Source organism: Schistocerca americana, chromosome 1 (genome assembly GCF_021461395.2).
Source record: "Schistocerca americana isolate TAMUIC-IGC-003095 chromosome 1, iqSchAmer2.1, whole genome shotgun sequence".
NCBI classification, from domain to species: domain Eukaryota; kingdom Metazoa; phylum Arthropoda; class Insecta; order Orthoptera; family Acrididae; genus Schistocerca; species Schistocerca americana.
In genome coordinates, this window is record NC_060119.1 from 898,221,305 (window position 1) to 898,240,420 (window position 19,116).

Here is a 19,116-nt window from a genome sequence, read left to right on the forward strand (position 1 = left end):
GACAAAAGGTTTGCAAACTTGCACCACTTATATTGCCCAAACTGCCCATTTCTGAGCCAAAAATATCCTTTGAGAATGGGAAGAGTTACCCAAAAATATAATACCATATTTCATAAGCAAATGAAAATAAGCAAAGTAGACTACTTTTCATATTGAATTATCATTTACTTCAGATACTGTTTGAATAGTAAAAATGGTAGCATTAAGTCTTTGAACAATATCCTGAATGTGTTCTTTCCATGTCAGTTTACTATCTATCTGAACACCTAGAAATTTGAACTGTTTAGTTTCACTAATCATATGCCATTTCTGTGAAAATAAAACATTGGGTTTTGTTAAATCGGAGTCTTACTGTGATTTAGCATTAGTTTATTTTCTGCAAGCCATGGACTTATGCCAAAAACTGCATATATCCAATTTAAATGCCATGATTTGCTAAATATTTCAGAGCTTTCTACTTTGTGTTTCAACCAGCTCTTGCTATCAAGAATAAATTGAGCATGACAAATTTCTTGGAAGACAGTACATTGGGATCTTTGTTATGAATACTTTGAGATTTTACTGATAAAATTTGGACAGTCAAAGTGTGTTTACTCTGAATATGGTCTGCTTTTACTATCTGTGTGTTGAGTACCTATCGGAGTACTTCAAACTACAGCCTAGCCTAAAAATCCACATGTGCACTCCACAAATACTCTGGTACCCAAATAATGGTTTCATTTGTGTAGTGCAACCCTGACCTACCAAGAGGAGTCCTGCAACTTTCTACCTGATAACATAGGTCCAGAAACTTGATACCCCATACTATTGTACTTTTCATAATAATCATAGATGTGATACTGATACAAATGCTTTTTAGATATCAAGGAATACTGTGTCTACTTGACTGCTCTGATACAAAGCTTGCAATAAATCATTTGAGAAAAGTTTGGGGTTGGTTGTACATGATCAAAGTTTACAAAATTCTTGCTGGCTGGCCTAGAGGAAGTTATTCTGTTCAAGATATCTCATTACGTCTGAAATCAGAATATGTTCTAAGATTCTACAACAAATCAATGTTAAGGATATGGGATGGCAGATTTGTGGATCACTTCTGCTACCCTTCTTGTAAATGAATGTGAATTGTGCTTTCTTCCAACTAGTGGGCACAGTTTTTTGTTTGAAGGATCTACAATAATTTACAGTTAAGAGAGGGGCTAACCCAACCGCAAATTCAGTATAGCATCTGACAGAGATTCCGTCAGGCCTTGAAGCTTTGTTCAATTTTAATAATTTCAACTAGTTTTCAACACCACTAACATTAACATCTATCACACTCATATTTTCAGTGGTACTAATATTAAACCGGGACATTTCTCCTGCATTTTATTTTGGAAGGGAACATTTGAAAACAGAATTCAGCATTTCTCTTTTGCTTTGCTACCTTCAGTTTCAATTCCTGTCTCATCCACAAATGACCGAACACTAACTCTGGTGCTACTAACAGCCTTTACACATGGCCAGAATTTATCTGAGCTTTGTGAAGGATCATTTGACAATATAGCCTTGTGCTTTGTTTTACACCTCTTATGCAATGGGCTCCATTTCTTTAGAAGTTTATTTACAGTGACTATAGACCATGGAGGGTCCCTACCATTATTAACTGTTCCACTGGGCACATACTATTCAGTGCATGGTCAAGTATTTTTTTAAAGTTGAGTTCTAGTTCCTCTACATGCTCCTGTCCTGTGCTAAAAGTTTGAAGTTCCTCATAGAGATATGACACTACTGCTTTTTTATCCAGTTAACTGAATGCATATGTAAAATAAGGAAAAGGCAACTGCTCATGTGTGGCACATAACAGAAAAGAGCACCCACACTAGCTTTTGAGTGCTACCTCTTTTTCCAGCGATAGTACACACATTCAAAAACACAACGACACGGACACCCAAACACACACTCCGTGACCACAGCAAGACTAATTTTCTCTCTCTCTGTCTGAACAACTCTGTAATGCCCAATGGTACTGACCATCCGCTGTGTCATCCTGAGCCCATAGGCATCACTGGATGTGGAAGGGGAAAGGCATGTTGTCAGCACACCACTCTCCTGACCATTCTCAGTTTTTGTGACTGGAGCCACTACTTCTCAATCAAGTAGCTCTTCAATTGGCCTCAGAAGGACTGAGTGCACCCCACTTGTGACAGCACTTGACAGATGCAGGTGTTGAGCCATCCATTTTCTAGCCTAGCCCAACAGTGCTTAACTTTGGTGATCTAATGGGAACCGGCAAAACCACTACCAAAAGTAATTATTGACACTCAGTTATTGAAAGCAGTTCCCTGAGCTGATGGAGATGGGGAGGGTGTAGGGAAGAACTCAAGGTGGGGGCAACAGGAAAGAGGCAGGTCTTAGGACAGACGACTTTGTGGCTGTACAAGAAGATGAAAACATTAACATTACAGAGGGCACAACAAGAGATGTAAGAAGAGGGAGATGGGGACAGGGTGTAACTGAAGGAGGAAGAGGAGAGGGGGGATAAGAGAAAGTTGGAAGTGAAAAGGGAGAAAAGGAGGGGAGAGAGAAGGGAGAGGGGTTGAAAAGGGGGAGAGGAGAAAGAGAGGGACAGGGAGAGGTTGAGGGAGAGGGAGAGGGGGGGAGGGAGAGAGAGAGAGAGAGAGAGAGAGAGAGAGAGAGAGAGAGGTGACGAAGGGTAGTGGAAGAAGGTAGTGAGTGCATGGTCTGGATGGAGAAGGTGTGGTGTGTACAGAAGAGAGAAACGAAAAGGGAAGATGGGTCAGATGGAACAGGTTAGCAGAACTTTAGGCCAGGGAGACTGTAAGAGTGGAGGGTGTGTTGGAGAGACTATTACAATCTGCATAGTTCTGAGCAACTTGTGCTGGAAGGGAGTACCCAAACAGCCTGCAGAGTGAAGCAGCTGTTGACATCATTTGTGTTGTTGTATGCAGCGTATTTGGCAACAGGCTGGTCAAGTTTGCAGTTTGCCACAGTTTTGCGGTGGCCATTCATGTGATCAGACAGTTGGTTACTTGTCATGCCTACATAAAATGCCGTTCCGTAATAGCAGCATAGTTGATTTATAACATGGCTGCTTTCATAAGTGGCCCTGCCTTTTATTGGGTAGGAAATGCATGTGACTAGATGGCAGTAGGAGGTGGTGGCGGGGTGTATGGGACGGGTCTTACACCTAGGCTCACTACAAGGGAATGACCCATGGGATGCAGGATTGGGAGTAGGACTAGATTAGGGATGGACAGAGATATTCTGTAGGTTGGGTGGGTGTCAGAACACTACTTTGTGGGATGTAGGTAAGATTTTGTGTAGAATATCCCTCACCTCAGATCATTGAAGCCCTGATGGACAATGTGGTTGAGATTGTCAAGATCAGAGTGCTGGTTGGTGGCTGGTTAACAGGTTTACTGGTGTCAGAGAAGGAAATGGCATGGGAGACTTGTTTATGGATGAGCTGGATAATACATTGTCTGTGAGTAAAGGCTTTGGTAAGTTTATCAGCTTATTTTGACATCTCCTACTTTCCACTGCAGATGCAGCATCCACAGATGGCAAGGCTATAAGGAAGAGAGTTTTTGACATGGAGTAGGTGAAAGCTGTCAGGATGGAGGTACTGTTGGTGGTTTGATGTGCTTGACCTGGACTGACATGTTTTTGGATCAATGTGAGAGGTGGAGATTAACGTCTAGGAAGGTGGTCAATGAGTTGAGAAGAACTAGGAGAAATAGATTTGGGGTGGGTGTTGAGGTTATGGAGGAAAGATCAAAGATAGTCCTTGCTGTGAGTCCAGGTCATGAAAATTTCATCAGTGAATCATGCCTTCGTGCCTTCTCCCACCAATCTTTCTCTCTTGCCATCACTCCATGTGATCATTCTCCCTCTCCCTCCCCCACTCTCTCCTCCCATTTTACCTCTTTTCAACCCCTCTCCCTTCTCTCTCCCCTTCCTTTCTCCCACTTGATCTTCTCCTTTCTCTTCTCCCCCCCTCCTCCCTGTTTATCCTCTCAGTCCCCCTCACCTTCTTCCTACGTCTCTCATTGTACCCTCTGTACTTTTTTCATCTTCTCGTGCAACTGCAAAATCATCCATCCAAAGACCTGTTTCTTTCCCTTGACCTCCTCCTTATGTCCTTCCCTACCCATCCCCACCTCCATCAACTCAGGCAACTGTTTTCAGTAATCAAGTATCCATAATTAGTCTTGCCATGGCCACAGGAGTGTGCATTTGGGTGTCAGTATTGTTGTGTGTGTGAATGTGTGTATCACTGCTGGAAAAAGAGATAGTGCCTGAAAACTGGTGTGAATGTTGTTTTCTTTTATGTGTTACTGTGCTTCATGCATCGATCTGTTATAGTTGAGAGGTTGCCTTTCTCTTATTTTATGTATTGCTCCATCCAGGAATTTCCATTATTGTTACTGAACATTATATCTTTCTACTTGTTTCTATTGCCCTTTTTTTGTACTTTAATAACCATTGTTGCCTCAACCACGTCATGGTTGCTGATACCAGTTTTGATGTAGACATCCACAGACAGGTTAAGTATGCTTTTTTGCTATTAGTTTTAATATATTTCCATCATGAGTGGGGTTCTGAACTGTCTGTCCTAAGTAGTCTTCAGAGAAGGCATTTAGTAATATTTCACAGGATTTCTTGTCATACCTATCTCTAACAAAACTGTAACTTTTCCCAATTGGTTGTTGTATGATTAAAGTCTTCACCAGTTATTACAATTTGATTAGAGAAGTTGTGTACAAGCAAACTGAGGTTTTCTCTAAAGTTTTTGGTTACATCAGAAGGAACCAATTGCAATTTTATACCCACTCCTGGTAATGAATCTTGCCCACATAGTCTCACATGCAGCTTCTACTTGTGTCTCAGTGAATTTTAATGTCTTGTCTATTGTGACAAATACATCACATTTCCCATTCGCCATGCTTTTGATATACAATTAAATTTTCCCAAAACCTCAATGCTGTCAACTTCAGGTTTTAACAGCTTTCTGTACCTAGTATAACAAAAACTTGACTACTTTTCAGGAACATTTCAAACTCGCCAACAATGGTCATCTGCAGTCCATGCTTCCCGGCCAAGGCACAACTGAAACACAGCCATTTGCGTTGTGGGGTTAATGGCAACCTGTATATTGGATGGTAATTCTCTAGTTCGGCTGCTGCTAGCCTCTGACCAAAGGTGTGGAATGACGCAGAATGTTGCAAGGAGTCCATTACTTGTTCTTGGATGGGAAATGAAGATGTGGAGGGGTTACAATGTGGTTGGTGTATGGTGCAGTGATCCTCTCTTATGTGTGTTGTGGTGGTCAGCTCTGGTTGACTGGAACCTTGACAACGAGTATGCTTGCCCTCATGTAACTGAACATCGGGTCATTGTCATATCCAAGTGCCCCAAAAATCTGGATATAGCATGTTTTGACTAGCTGGCCAAATGGATACCCACAATCAGATCCTTCCCAAACTCTGTCAGGCACTGACAATGTTGTTTCACATGATTACATGGCATCTCTATGACCTCCACAGTGATCACTCAACATGTGATGCTGTTCCTGTCCATTATATACCCTACCAGTTCTGGTAACAACATTAAACATCAGCAACAATAACACACACTGGTGACCATTCTGCCTGTGACAGAAAATTTAAACTTAAATCATTTACTTAACCACTGATGATGTGTAAGTGGACGAAGTTAGTCGCTTCACCTTTTTTGTCAGGCACTGTGTGAGACATCATGGACCACTGGAATATTGTATTGTATAATGTTATCAGAATACTCACACTTTGGCTTTTTATGAAACTTTATTTACATACTATAAATTAATCTTATTTTTTGCTACATAAGCAATGTAAAATGATGGTCCCATACGGAAGTAACCAAAATCTGATGGGGGTCATTGTTTTCATACAGAACAGCACAGCAAACAATGCGAGCTGATAATAGGCATAAAAATAAAGCGCTGGTAAGATTTATGTCAGTTAGTAAATGTTAGAAACATTTGCAATTTTTCTTTTTTCTTGCTACAGCTATTACTTGAGTTGCCCATCCCAAATTCCATGTTGAGAGTCTGCCAAAAGGATCTAGTGAATGTGCTACTGATTCATTGATGTACATTGTTGCCACTGCCTCAGTGCTTAAGCTACATTTCATAAGATTTGACACATTTGTTAGAAATTTGTCACATTATTACAAATTTAAAAAATTATATAACATAATGATTAGTTTTAATATTGTTTGGCTGACAATGTGCATAGTATTACATTGTGAAATAATAAGTACATAGTGTGTGCAGTGACTGGTAGTTAGAGATGAATGGACAGTGTAGCACTACCCTTTTATATTATTAAACGACTTTTTGCAATACAATACAATGGTATTTTACAACAAGAATGCATTGAATGTAGTTCTGCTGGTCTTGTACTCAGCAGGATGGCTAACGTTATTTAAGTTTTCAATGGCTTCAGTAAATTACTGGAGGCAAATGCTGGGATGGTTCCTACTATTAGGCCACATCCGACTACCTGTCCTACCTTTGTCAACTAGACCTGTTGGTATGTAATGGCCTACACATATGAAATATGTTCTATTTTGTTTGTTTTTAAACCATAACATGATGGCATGACCAATATCCATATAAAACTGATCCACAGATGAATAAAACAATGGCATTTGCCTCATTCCTCATGGCTCTCTTCCATGATGGGACTTGCAGAACTTGATGAATGAATTAATGTAAAATTACAAGGAGAGAGAATGGTTTGTATTATTAACTTCAGGAGGCAACATTCCAGTTCTGTCAACAGACACATTTGAATATAATTTGTGCCTCCTTCACATCCTTTCAAAATCCATCCCTCTTTCCTCCCTGAGGAAAGAATCAACAGTTCAAAACCTGGGTATAGTTTTCTCTACTTTTAAATATGTCTATTGGCAGTACTGAATGTTTGCCTGCTGTCATATTCTAATTTTACAGTTTATGAATAAATGAACTGTTTTCACTGTTTTAGGGCAGGAAGTTTCTGTTCTAGAGGGCCATACAGGAGAAGTTATAGCCTTACAGTTCAACAATGATGGACGTCAGCTACTTACAGGTTCTTTTGACAACTCACTCAAACTGTGGGACGCCAGAACAGAAAAGTAAGGCAATTTTTGTAGTTTAAAAGAATAAGCTTTGTTTATAGGTAAAAGACTTATGTTGTTTATATCAGATTTTATTAATATTTACATTTATATAAGCATAGTTCTCATTCTAATTATGCATTTATTAGGATGATATAGAGATATTTTATTTCTTTGTGTTATGACTTGATATGTGCATGGAATCAGTTAATACATGACTACATTGTTTTACAGATTCAGTTATTTTGATGTAATGTGGACAGACTTTGACATTTAATTAGAATGATCTTCCTCTTACTTTTTTAAAATTTCTTCAGTAAGTTTTTGATTGAGTGAGATGGCACAGCAGATAAGACATTGGACTTACATCAAGGAGAATAGTAGTTCATATTCCACCCAAACTTAAGTTTTCCTTAGTTTCCTTTAATCATAAACGGGATGTTAGGACAGATTCCTTTAGAAAAAAGTAAGGACTATTTTCCCCTCCAAAGAAATTTGTCACTATCTCTAATGATCTCATTGTTAATGGGATATTAAACCTTAATCCTTTTCATTCAATGAAAATCACAACTATATCATCTGGTAAGCTTTTAAATGGGATATTAAACCTTAATCCTTTTCATTCAATGAAAATCACAACTATATCATCTGGTAAGCTTTTAAATGGATATTGTTACCACTAATGGTCTGTTTCTCTTTTTCTCTGCTGTAACTTCTTTCACTGCTGTCACTATTGTTATAATTTCATATGTCCTCCAACAGAGTGTATTACTACTTCTATCTGTAACAGTCATAAAACACTAAGACCATTACACCTAATGATGGCGAATGATTTCCTTCTGAGTTTTACAGCAATTATACTTTCAATATAAACTTCATTTATTGCCCTATAGCATGTGATAAAACTGAAATTTAATATACAGTAATGATAAACACTCTTTCAGTGTGGTAATATTTCAATAATTGTTTTTGTGGGTTGAAATACTGTTCTATGTAACTATCAGAGAGTTGCTTTGAGTTCGGTCTATCATTTACTTCTCAGTAAAGTAATTTATCATTAATTTTATGTATTGTTCTTTCTCTAACAGCGTGTCTATTTCAGTGCAAAATTTAGGTATTAATCAGCATGACACAATAAAATTTACATCAGACACCTTGAAAAGAATTACATTCACCATGACTGGGAAAGAGACAGGATCTCAACTACATTTTTTGTTAATTTCTTGTAGTAAGAGTCACATTATCTATACATTTTTTAAATGATATCATGTTTGTTTTAAACTGTGACTTATTTTTAATTCATTATTGAAATTTTGGGATTTCTGCCATTTTCAAGCATAAGACTTGGTCTCATATTATGTCATAGAAATAGGGTAAAAATAACATTCTTGTAGGATTTTGTTACTCTTGATGGTAATATAGTCATTAGTTATTATTAATGACATAAATAGATTTGTTATTGACATGCATGTAACTTACATTAAATATGCATTTTTTTTCTTATTTTTAAATACACGACAGTTTTCTGCAGGTGCATTGGTACTATGCTTGGACACAGTGAAGAGATCAGTTCATGTCAATACAATTTTGACTGCAGTCTTATTGCCAGCAGTTCAATGGATAAAACAGCTAAAGTGTGGGATCCAAGATCAATGTCATGCATTGCATCCATATCAGGCCATGACGATGAGGTACAGCTATTAATTATGTATATCAAACCAGAACAAAAAGGTATACTGTTGGTAATAAGTAGTGGCATTCATTTATAGCTTGCATCAAGTTCTTCTGCAAACTCTACACCTCTTCCTTCATTTTTTTTCCACTACACAAATAGTTTTCATAAAAGCTGAACAGAGGAGAGTTCTCTTATATTGACATGCTTCAGTCATAGTTATGTTAGAGCTCACTGCTTGGATAGTTTGAATGGTATATTCCATATCTTCTCTCCATTAACCCTTGAGCAGGTGTGCTGATTTCATAACACTTTGTATACACTTAAAGAATAGCTGTCTTTATATTACCAAGGTAAACATGTATGGGCAAAATTATAGATTAATCCTAGTTTTGTTCAACAGTGATAAAATAAACTTACATAATATGACCTACATCATTTTTTAATGAAGCAATAATAAAATAAACTTTCATTATATCACTCTGTTTTTACATACAACTGTTAGCCCAGATTAATGACCAACTTGAAGCATTAAACTGTGTTGTTGTATCATAGCCCAGCCAGTTCCTTATTTGATAACTAATTAGCCCATAGGCAACTGCTGCATTGTGGGATTGTGCTGCTAGGTTAGAATTTGGGTCATTTTCTTGTACTGATTGTAATTTTTTTTCATCTAGCTTCCTGTTTATTTTATATTACTTCTGCTCACTTGGATGTATGATAAAACAATTTATCATTGTGTTAACTGAAGTAATAATGAAGGAATAGGCATGGGTTCATAATTGTAAAACAACAATGAAACCGTATAAGACAGTGTTATTTGTGGTTGGCACACTTTATACATAGGCAGGCCCACTCAAGGGTTATCTGAGCTAAGGAGTAGAATGTTTACACAAATAGTATCATATGTAGCTCCTTTCTTTGTATTTGTCTTATCTCAAAATATTCAGATCTTTTTCTTATGAAGTAATGAACAGCATTATTTCTCCACCCCCAAAAGTATTTTAAAATAAGTACTTTTTTAATGTGACCATTTGAATACATTATGATTAGACTCTCAGTATATAAAACTGTAGGTAACTGGGTTAAATACATTGGTTTATTCCTTTATTTTTTTAATGTTTTGCTGTTTCTTGCACTTGTAAGGCACTTACCTTGTGTAACGGTCTCAGACTGATGAATAGTGGCGTTCTGTGAGCATATGAACGGCTTTCTACCTGGTCATCACAAAATGAAAACACGCCAGGGCCTCAAATGCTTGACCCTGACAGTAATAACTGCTCATCCGATAAAACATAAACAACTAGGTAGCAAAATAAAAAGGATAATGGAAAGTATGTGATGAAATAAAAATAAAAGAATGAGCAAAGATAACCCATTCACTGAACAGTGCAGGCATTGAGCATTTTACAAGCACAAGACTGGAAACATCGCTGACCTACTGGACAATGTCCTTCTTCAGAGCTAACAGAAACACACATACTCATGCACATGCATAGCTACGTTGGCCGGACAGCTTTGTCCTAGCTCTGCAGTCCACTGATATGTGTTGAAGTGGGGAATTGGTTGTAAAGGAAGGCAGGAGAGTTAGAAAAGAGGAATAAGGAGAATGTGAGTGTAGATTAATCAGTTGAAGTGGGTGTTGTGCGACATGGGTGGAGACGAGTGTGGCACAGGGATTAGAGAAAATTGAGGCCAGGAGGAAAGCTGAATCAAAGGATCAGTTGTAAGGGTATATCCTATTTACATTATTAAGAGATGGCAGTACTGTGGGAGAATCTAGGTGACACAGCTTGTAAAGCAGCCATTAAAGTTGGATATGTGCTTAGCAGCGTGTTTTGCCACTGAGTGGTTGATATGAATTTAGCTTTGGTGAATTTTTGTCTGTAGAGAATTACAAATTACTTAAGAATAAAAGAGACAACTCACTGGAAGGCAGAAGCGCTGCATTGTCGACAGATACACAAACAAAAGGTAATGAGCTTTGCTTTGCTAGCTTTCGGAATGAAATTCCTTTCTTAAGCTGTTGGAGAAACATGCACACAAACACAAACACACACACACACACACACACACACACACACACACACACACACATGCTATTGAGTGGACACTGAGGGGACAGTAATTTACCTTAGTTTTTTTCCCATTGTCCTCATTCAATATGTGTCAAGTAGTTGTGTGCTGCCATCTCACTCCCTAGTCTGTGAAATCGCATGCTCAGCCGTCTGCCACCTGCCCCTCTATCTGCATCCCTAGCCATCCCATGGGTGACTCCCTACCCTCCCACGAGTTGCTAGATTCTTCCCCCCAACCCCCTCCCTGCCTCCCATCTCTCTTCATCCCTCATCCTACCCCAACCTACACCGCCACCTCGCCCCAGTACATTCACTGTGGGTGAGGAAAGAGCGGGCAGTTGAATGATCTCAATGTAGGGAGACAGGCGTGTGCATTTATCTGTGTGTGTGTGTGTGTGTGTGTGTGTGCGTGTGTGTGTGTGTGTGTGTGTGTGTGTGTGTGCATGTTTCTCCAACAGCTTAAGAAAGGAATTTCATTCCGAAAGCTAGCAAAGCAAAGCTCATTACCTTTCGTTTGTGTATCTGTCGATGATGCGGCACTTCTGCCTTTTAGTGAGTTGTCTCTTTATTCCTAAATAATTCATTATTTTCAACCAGAACTTTTGGTGCATTATTATTTATCTCTAGAGAGTATTTTGTGTACAAACAGGAGATGCATAACTAATTTGAGAAAAATCTTAATGAAGGTGTTTTGCAGGTACTTTACTCCAATCATTTTAAATTACTGGGCACACTGGAAATCAAAATCAGGACTACTACTTATGGTGCATGTGTGCCATTTGACTGCTTGTGAACTCAGTTATTACTAATGCTATTAATTTAACACAGCACATTTTATTTAACCAGAAGATTACTGATATGAAATATTATTACTACCTTTTTCTAGAGATACTTCAAGTATTAGATGGATGTATGCGGTTAATTTGTATGCATCACAGTGCTGCAATAGGTTTGATCATTGACTAGCCAGTAATTAATATATGAAATAGTGCATACACATAGAGCAGGTCTTCCATATTGACCATGTGAGACATGTTTTCTTAATTAGAAGCAATGTCCTTCAGAAAAAGAGGAATGTTAAACCCTAAAATACAACTAAAAGAAGAAACAGAAAAGAACATTGGACATTTCATGAACATATTCATTACTACTATTAAATAGCATAAATTATAATATTCAGTAATAGGACTACCATATAGATAACAAAGTGTAAACATCAAACATAACATTAGGAATTTAAAAAGAAAAACAAAATTCAGGCATGCATCGATGCAAGAGGACGTGCTACTGGGCATTAGAGGTACCGGTCTGTACAGCAATCTGGACCACCACCTCTGGAGGTGTCACTGTATGGTGGTACAACATGCAATGTGTGGTTTTCATGAGAAATAAAATGGGCAGAAATGATGTTTATGTTGAACTCTATTCCAGTTTTCTGTACAGGTTCAGGAACTTTCGGAACCAAGGTGATGCAAAACGTTTTTTGATATGTTTATATTAACCTAATTACAACAAATAGGCCCGACTCTTTGAATAGACCTGATCTCTTTGAGGATGGCCATGTTTAAACTCGTATCAATGCTTTTGAGGCATCTGGAGTAACAATGATTACCAAAAATAACAAAGGACAATTAAAACCAATAAGATGATTTACATTTTCAGTAAAGTAGACAAAGAGGAAGAACTGAAAACATTTAACTCTGGGGAGGAGCTTGGAGAAGGTAACTGGCAAAACAAAGGATAGATGTGTACCTAACAGGAGAGGTTACAATGGGAGAGACTCTCCATGGTACATTGTCTTAGGGAAAAAATTTCAAAAGAAACAGTAACTTCTGCACAATAGGTATTCAAATACCCATGGAAGATGGAAAAACTGAAATTGAGAGTTGTAATGCTCTGAGCACTATGGGACTTAACATCTATGGTCATCAGTTGAGAGTTGTAAAGCAAAATCAGAAATGTTAAACTCCATGTAGTGACTCATGAAATATTATGAAACAGGTAGGTTGCTACTCACCGTATAGAGGAGTGCTGAGTTGCAGACAGGCACAGCACAAAGACTACTAAATAATTAAGCTTTCAGCCAAAAGACTTTCTTCTGAATTAGACAACGTACACACACACATTCATGCAAACACAGACTGTCCTTGGCAGCCAGAGACAGTGGTCATGTGTGTGAGCTGCATTTATTTGAATGTGTTTGTGTATGTTGTCTAATTCAGAAGAAGGCCTTCTGACCAAAAGTTTATTTTTTAGCAGTCTCCTCTGTACGGTGAATGGCAACCTATCCTTTCCATAATATTGTCATTATTCCATCTGGATTGTCCATTGTCTGGTTTAGGGAATCAGGTAGGTACAGTATTTCTTGACTACCAAAAATCATGCAACTCAGTGAGGGACAGTGTTGTATCTTGGAACACTTTTCAGATTTTCACCCTCGTCAGTCCTGTAATAGAAGTTTAATATATTTTCTAATTCCATTTTGAATTGATAGCAATCACTTTATGTGTGCTGGAGTCTTCCTCTACAGTTACAAAAATTACTGCAGTAAAGTAAGGTTTTTCCAAATCTGAAAAATGATTCCAAGGTACAACATGGAACAAATGCTCTATTCAAATTTAAAATGTTGCAATCATGAAAATCTTGTTGATACTGTTGTATACATGGAAGAAGCCTGGAGATACTGGCAGGTTTCAGATAGATTATATAATGGTAAGACAGAGATTTAGGAACCAGGTTTTAAATTGTAAGACATTTCCAGGGGCAGATGTGGACTCTGACCACAATCTATTGGTTATGATCTGTAGATTAAAACTGAAGAAACTGCAAAAAGGTGGGAATTTAAGGAGATGGGACCTGGATAAACTGACTAAACCAGAGGTTGTACAGAGTTTCAGGGAGAGCATAAGGGAACAATTGACAGGAATGGAGGAAAGAAATACAGTAGAAGAAGAATGGGTAGCTCTGAGGGATGAAGTAGTGAAGGCAGCAGAGGATCAAGTAGGTAAAAAGACAACGGCTAGTAGAAATCCTTGGGTAACAGAAGATATATTGAATTTAATTGCTGAAAGGAGAAAATACAAAAATGCAGTAAATGTAGCAGGCAAAATGGAATACAAACGTCTCAAAAATGAGATCGACAGGAAGTGCAAAATGGCTAAGCAGGGATGGCTAGAGGACAAATGTAAGGATGTAGAGGCTTATCTCACTAGGGGTAAGATAGATACTGCCTACAAGAAAATTAAAGAGACCTTTGGAGATAAGAGAACCACTTGCATGAACATCAAGAGCTCAGATGGAAACCCAGTTGTAAGTAAAGAAGGGAAAGCAGAAAGGTGGAAGGAGTATATAGAGGATCTATACAAGGGTGATGTACTTGAGGACAATATTATGGAAATGGAAGAGGATGTAGATGAAGATGAAATGGGAGATACGATACTGCATGAAGAGTTTGACAGAGCACTGAAAGACCTGAGTCGAAACAAGGCCCCGGGAGTAGATAACATTCCATTAGAACTACTGACGGCCTTGGGAGAGACAGTCCTGACAAAACTCTACCATCTGGTGATCAAGATGTATGAAACGGGCAAAATACCCTCAGACTTCAAGAAGAATATAATAATTCCAATCCCAAAGAAAGCAGGTGTTGACAGATGTGAAAATTACCAAACTATCTGTTTAATAAGTCACAGCTACAAAATACTAACGCGAATTCTTTACAGATGAATGGAAAAACTAGTTGAAGCCGACCTCGGGGAAGATCAGTTTGGATTCTGTAGAAATGTTGGAACACGTGAGGCAATACTGACCCTACGACTTATCTTAGAAGCTAGATTAAGGAAGGGCAAACCTATGTTTCTAGCATTCATAGACTTAGAGAAAGCTTTTGATAATGTTGACTGGAATACTCTCTTTCAAATTCTGAAGGTGGCAGGGGTAAAATACGGGGAGCGAAAGGCTATTTACAATTTGTACAGTTATAAGAGTCGAGGAACATGAAAGGGAAGCAGTGGTTGGGAAGGGAGTGAGACAGGGTTGTAGCCTCTCCCCGATGTTATTCAATCTGTATATTGAGCAAGCAGTGAAGGAAACAAAAGAAAAATTCGGAGTAGGTATTAAAATCCATGGAGAAGAAATAAAAACTTTGAGGTTCACCGATGACATTGTAACTCTGTCAGAGACAGCAAAGGACTTGGAAGAGCAGTTGAATGGAATGGATAGTGTCTTGAAAGGAGGATATAAGATGAACATCAACAAAAGCAAAACGAGGATAATGGAGTGTAGTCGAATTAAGTCAGGTGATGCTGAGGGAATTAGATTAGGAAATGAGACACTCAAAGTACTAAAGGAGTTTTGCTATTTGGGGAACAAAATAACTGACGACGGTCGAAGTAGAGAGGATATAAAATGTAGACGGGCAATGGGAAGGAAAGCGTTTCTGAAGAAGAGAAATTTGTTAACATCAAATGTAGATTTAAGTGTCAGGAAGTCATTTTTGAAAGTATTTGTGTGGAGTGTAGCCATGTATGGAAGTGAAGCATGGACAATAAATAGTTTGGACAAGAAGAGAATAGAAGCTTTTGAAATGTGGTGCTACAGAAGAATGCTGAAGATTAGATGGGTAGATCACATAACTAATGAGGAAGTATTGAATAGGATTTGGGAGAGGAGAAGTTTGTGGCACAACTTGACTAGAAGAAGGGATTGGTTGGTAGGACATGTTCTGAGGCATCAAGGGATCACCAATTTAGTATTGGAGGGCAGCGTGGAGGGTAAAAATCGTAGAGGGAGACCAAGAGATGAATACACTAAGCAGATTCAGAAGGATGTAGGTTGCGGTAGGTACTGGGAGATGAAGAAGCTTGCACAGATAGAGTAGCATGGAGAGCTGCATCAAACCAGTCTCAGGACTGAAGACCACAACAACATCAACAACTGTGTTTAATAGTTTGTTACATTGTTATTCTACTACACACCAGTAGTTGGCAAGTGAAATCAAATTAAGAAGTAGTAGTGTCAAAAACCTGTTAGAAGTTAATAACATTTTGAAATAGAAGTTACTGGCAACTAATGCAAATTTCAGTTTTTGTGACAGGGAAGACTGTTAAGCCCTTAGGGAAACTCAGCTCATTTACATATGTTCTAAGGTAGAGGACCATTGTCCATTTCAGGGTAAAAGATGGTTTGTGATTGATGAAGTATGGGTTAACAGTCTGCACTTTATGTAGCTACTTTTAAAAATATACAGAATATTAATCATCATAAACCTCTGTAACTAAACAATTAACAATGTCCTCCAAACAGCTTTAATATATCATACAGCACTTAAATATGTGGACTCATAGTATGTACAAATGCTGCACAAAACAACCTCATGTTTCATAATAATGAAACAGTACAAATTCCAGGAACTGATTAAGGCAGTGTCCTAATGCTTGTACCTTCAAGTTATTCAAAAAGTAGTCATTAAATTGAAACACTGACAAGGAAACGTCATGTGTTCCTAGGTACACTATCACCCAGGCCCTACACTCTTCTCTGCTGCATCCTTGTTTTTTGGTAAAAATATGATGAAATAGTGGTAAGAAAAGAAATATGTGCCTGGATCAAGGATTTCTTCGTAGGGAGGACACAGCATATTATTTTGGATAGGTAGTCTTTAACAGATGTAGAGTGCCCCAGGGAAATGTGTTGGTACCCTTGTTGTTCATGTTGTATGCTATCAACCAGGGAGACAATATTAATAATAACCTAAGACATTCTTCAGATAATGCAGCGCTATAAAAAAAAAAAAAAAAAAAAAAAAAAAAAACAGCTGCACAAACATTCATTCAGATGCAAATACACTTCTCTGGTTTACCACCAGATCGTATGGTGTAAATCACACAATATTTCATCGATGCAACTGCTTGACATCTTGAGGTGATGGTAGTTGATGCTGTCACTGCTGCAAGATATGACTGATGATAATTGCATGTCATCGTTGGAATTAATCAGGCCTTGAGCTGCCAATATGCATGCGAGGGAAGACGCTTGCTGTTGGAGGAAAGTGGTGCTTTTAGTGCCCATGCTGGGTGCTGCAGATAGGCCTTCCATAGCACTGTGGGCAATGACTATGCTGCCAGACACTTGTGTGGTTAAAAGCTGAATTAAATCTCAGCAGTGCATTGTGTCGAGTCATGAATTGGAAGTTCTTGTTTTCCCTGTTTGATTTAATGGTAGCCAGTAGTGGTGGGCAGGAAATCGCGTATCTGTTAGAAATCACAGTGACTGAGAAGTCACAGATATCACAGTAGCAACTTTACAGAATCTAACTGTGATTTCAGTCACAGTTAGCAGTCGCAAGTAGTATTTCACATTCAAAGACGTGAGCCATCTATTGGTCGAATTTAGCACTGCTTTCTGCGATTTCAGTGACAAGTCGCAACTAAGAGTCGCAAGTAGCAATTAAAAAGCGCGGTTAACAGTGGCATCTGTTGCCAAAGTTCGTACTACGTCCATCTCTGCGGTACGCTATGGAGTCCAACTGCGATTTCCGTGACAAGTCGCAACTAAGAGTCGCAAGTAGCAACTAATAAGCGCAGTTAACAGTGCCATCTGTTGGCCAAAGTTCGTACTACGTCCATCTCTGCGATAGGGTATCGAGTCTAACTGCGATTTCCGTGACAAGTCGCAACTAAGAGTCGCAAGTAGCAACTAGAAAGCGCGGTTAACAGTGCCATCTTTGGGTCAAAGTTCGTACTACACCCATCTCTGTGATACACTATTGAGTCCAACTGCGATTTCCGTGACAAGTCGCAACTAAGAGTCGCAAGTAGCAACTAAAAAGCGCAGTTGGGCAAAGTTCATACTACGCTATTCGCTACCGAGTCAAACTGCGATTTCTGTGACAAATCGCAACTAAGAGTCGCAAGTAGCAACTAAAAAGCACAGTTAACATACTTTTCCTAGTGTCATCTGTTAACCGACGTACGTACTTCGTTATGAGAGCCTTGTGCCTCACGAGATCGATGTGCTGTGTGTGCATATGAAGGGCTTATTTCAATAGTGGTACAAGTCCATTTTTGTTCATTTTGAGATACAGAGTCGTAAAGTTAAATGAGCGCTGAAAAATCTGCAGTTGAGATACCAGAAATATTCAAGCATATGGCTTCTTGCTAGAGATGAACCTTTATTTATGTTTGTTTGGATCACTAATTTCAGAAGCATTATAGACAGAAAAGTGGAGGTAATGGACTTGTACCACTATTGAAATAAGCCCTTCATATTATATGACGACATGCACATTCAGCATCAGTTATGGTTGGTCAAATACTGCTGTGACTCTGAATGTATTATATTAATAAGAAGCAACATTGCCTTTTTCTCCTGAAAATATCAAGTAACGTAACAAATGTGTTTGATTCTGCTTCCAATATGACAGTTTTGGTTAATACTCCACATGCCTACAGGACTTTGAAATGTTAACACAGCAGAACTCAGACATCTGCATAAGTGTAGAGAAATGAAAACAGTCATATGAATGCCTCACTTTTGTTCCGACACAGTTCAAGACTCGGGAGAAAAGTTTTACACCTGGTGTTCTACATGGTAACTTCACACGCAAGAACTTTTTGCCGATACTACTACCACCTACATAAGTAAGCTTTTCCTGTGTTACTTTCAAGTAATGCACTTAAGCTATTCCTGATTTAACTGGAAGATCTATACTTCCCACTTTCATATCAACAGCCTCAAAATGCATATTGTAGACTTCGGGATATGTTACAGGTCAGTGTCACACCAAGATTGTGGAGAAAGAGGGGGGGGGGGGGGGGGGGCATGTCACTCTCCAACAAGTGTTTACCAATAAGTAAGTGGCGGAAAATTATAGGTATAGGACGGCTTAAACATGTGGAAAATGAGATTTTTATTATTCACTAGATTAGATTAGATTAGATTAGATTAATACTAGTTCCATGGATCATGAATACGATATTTCGTAATGATGTGGAACGAGTCGAATTTTCTAATACATGACATAATTAGGTTAATTTAACAACATACTGAAGTTAATATAACAACTTTATTTTTTTGTGTTTTTTGTTTTTCTTTATTTTTTATTTTTATTTTTTTATTTTTTAAATATTTTTTTTCTTTTTTTTCTTAATTTATATCTAAAAATTCCTCTATGGAGTAGGAGTTGTGATTCAGAAATTCTTTTAATTTCTTCTTAAATACTTG

The 19,116-nt window shown here is 38.3% G+C and overlaps 1 protein-coding gene across 1 annotated transcript in view; it reads left to right on the forward strand.

The window, feature by feature from the left end:
• Window positions 1-19,116, forward strand: part of LOC124547466 (dynein assembly factor with WDR repeat domains 1) — a 92,815-nt gene that overhangs the window by 56,572 nt on the left and 17,127 nt on the right. Inside the window, exons 6-7 of the mRNA XM_047125107.1 lie at window positions 7,032-7,161; window positions 8,675-8,834. Of these exons, the coding sequence (XP_046981063.1) occupies window positions 7,032-7,161; window positions 8,675-8,834 (290 nt within the window). The remainder of the gene's footprint in view (window positions 1-7,031; window positions 7,162-8,674; window positions 8,835-19,116) is intronic.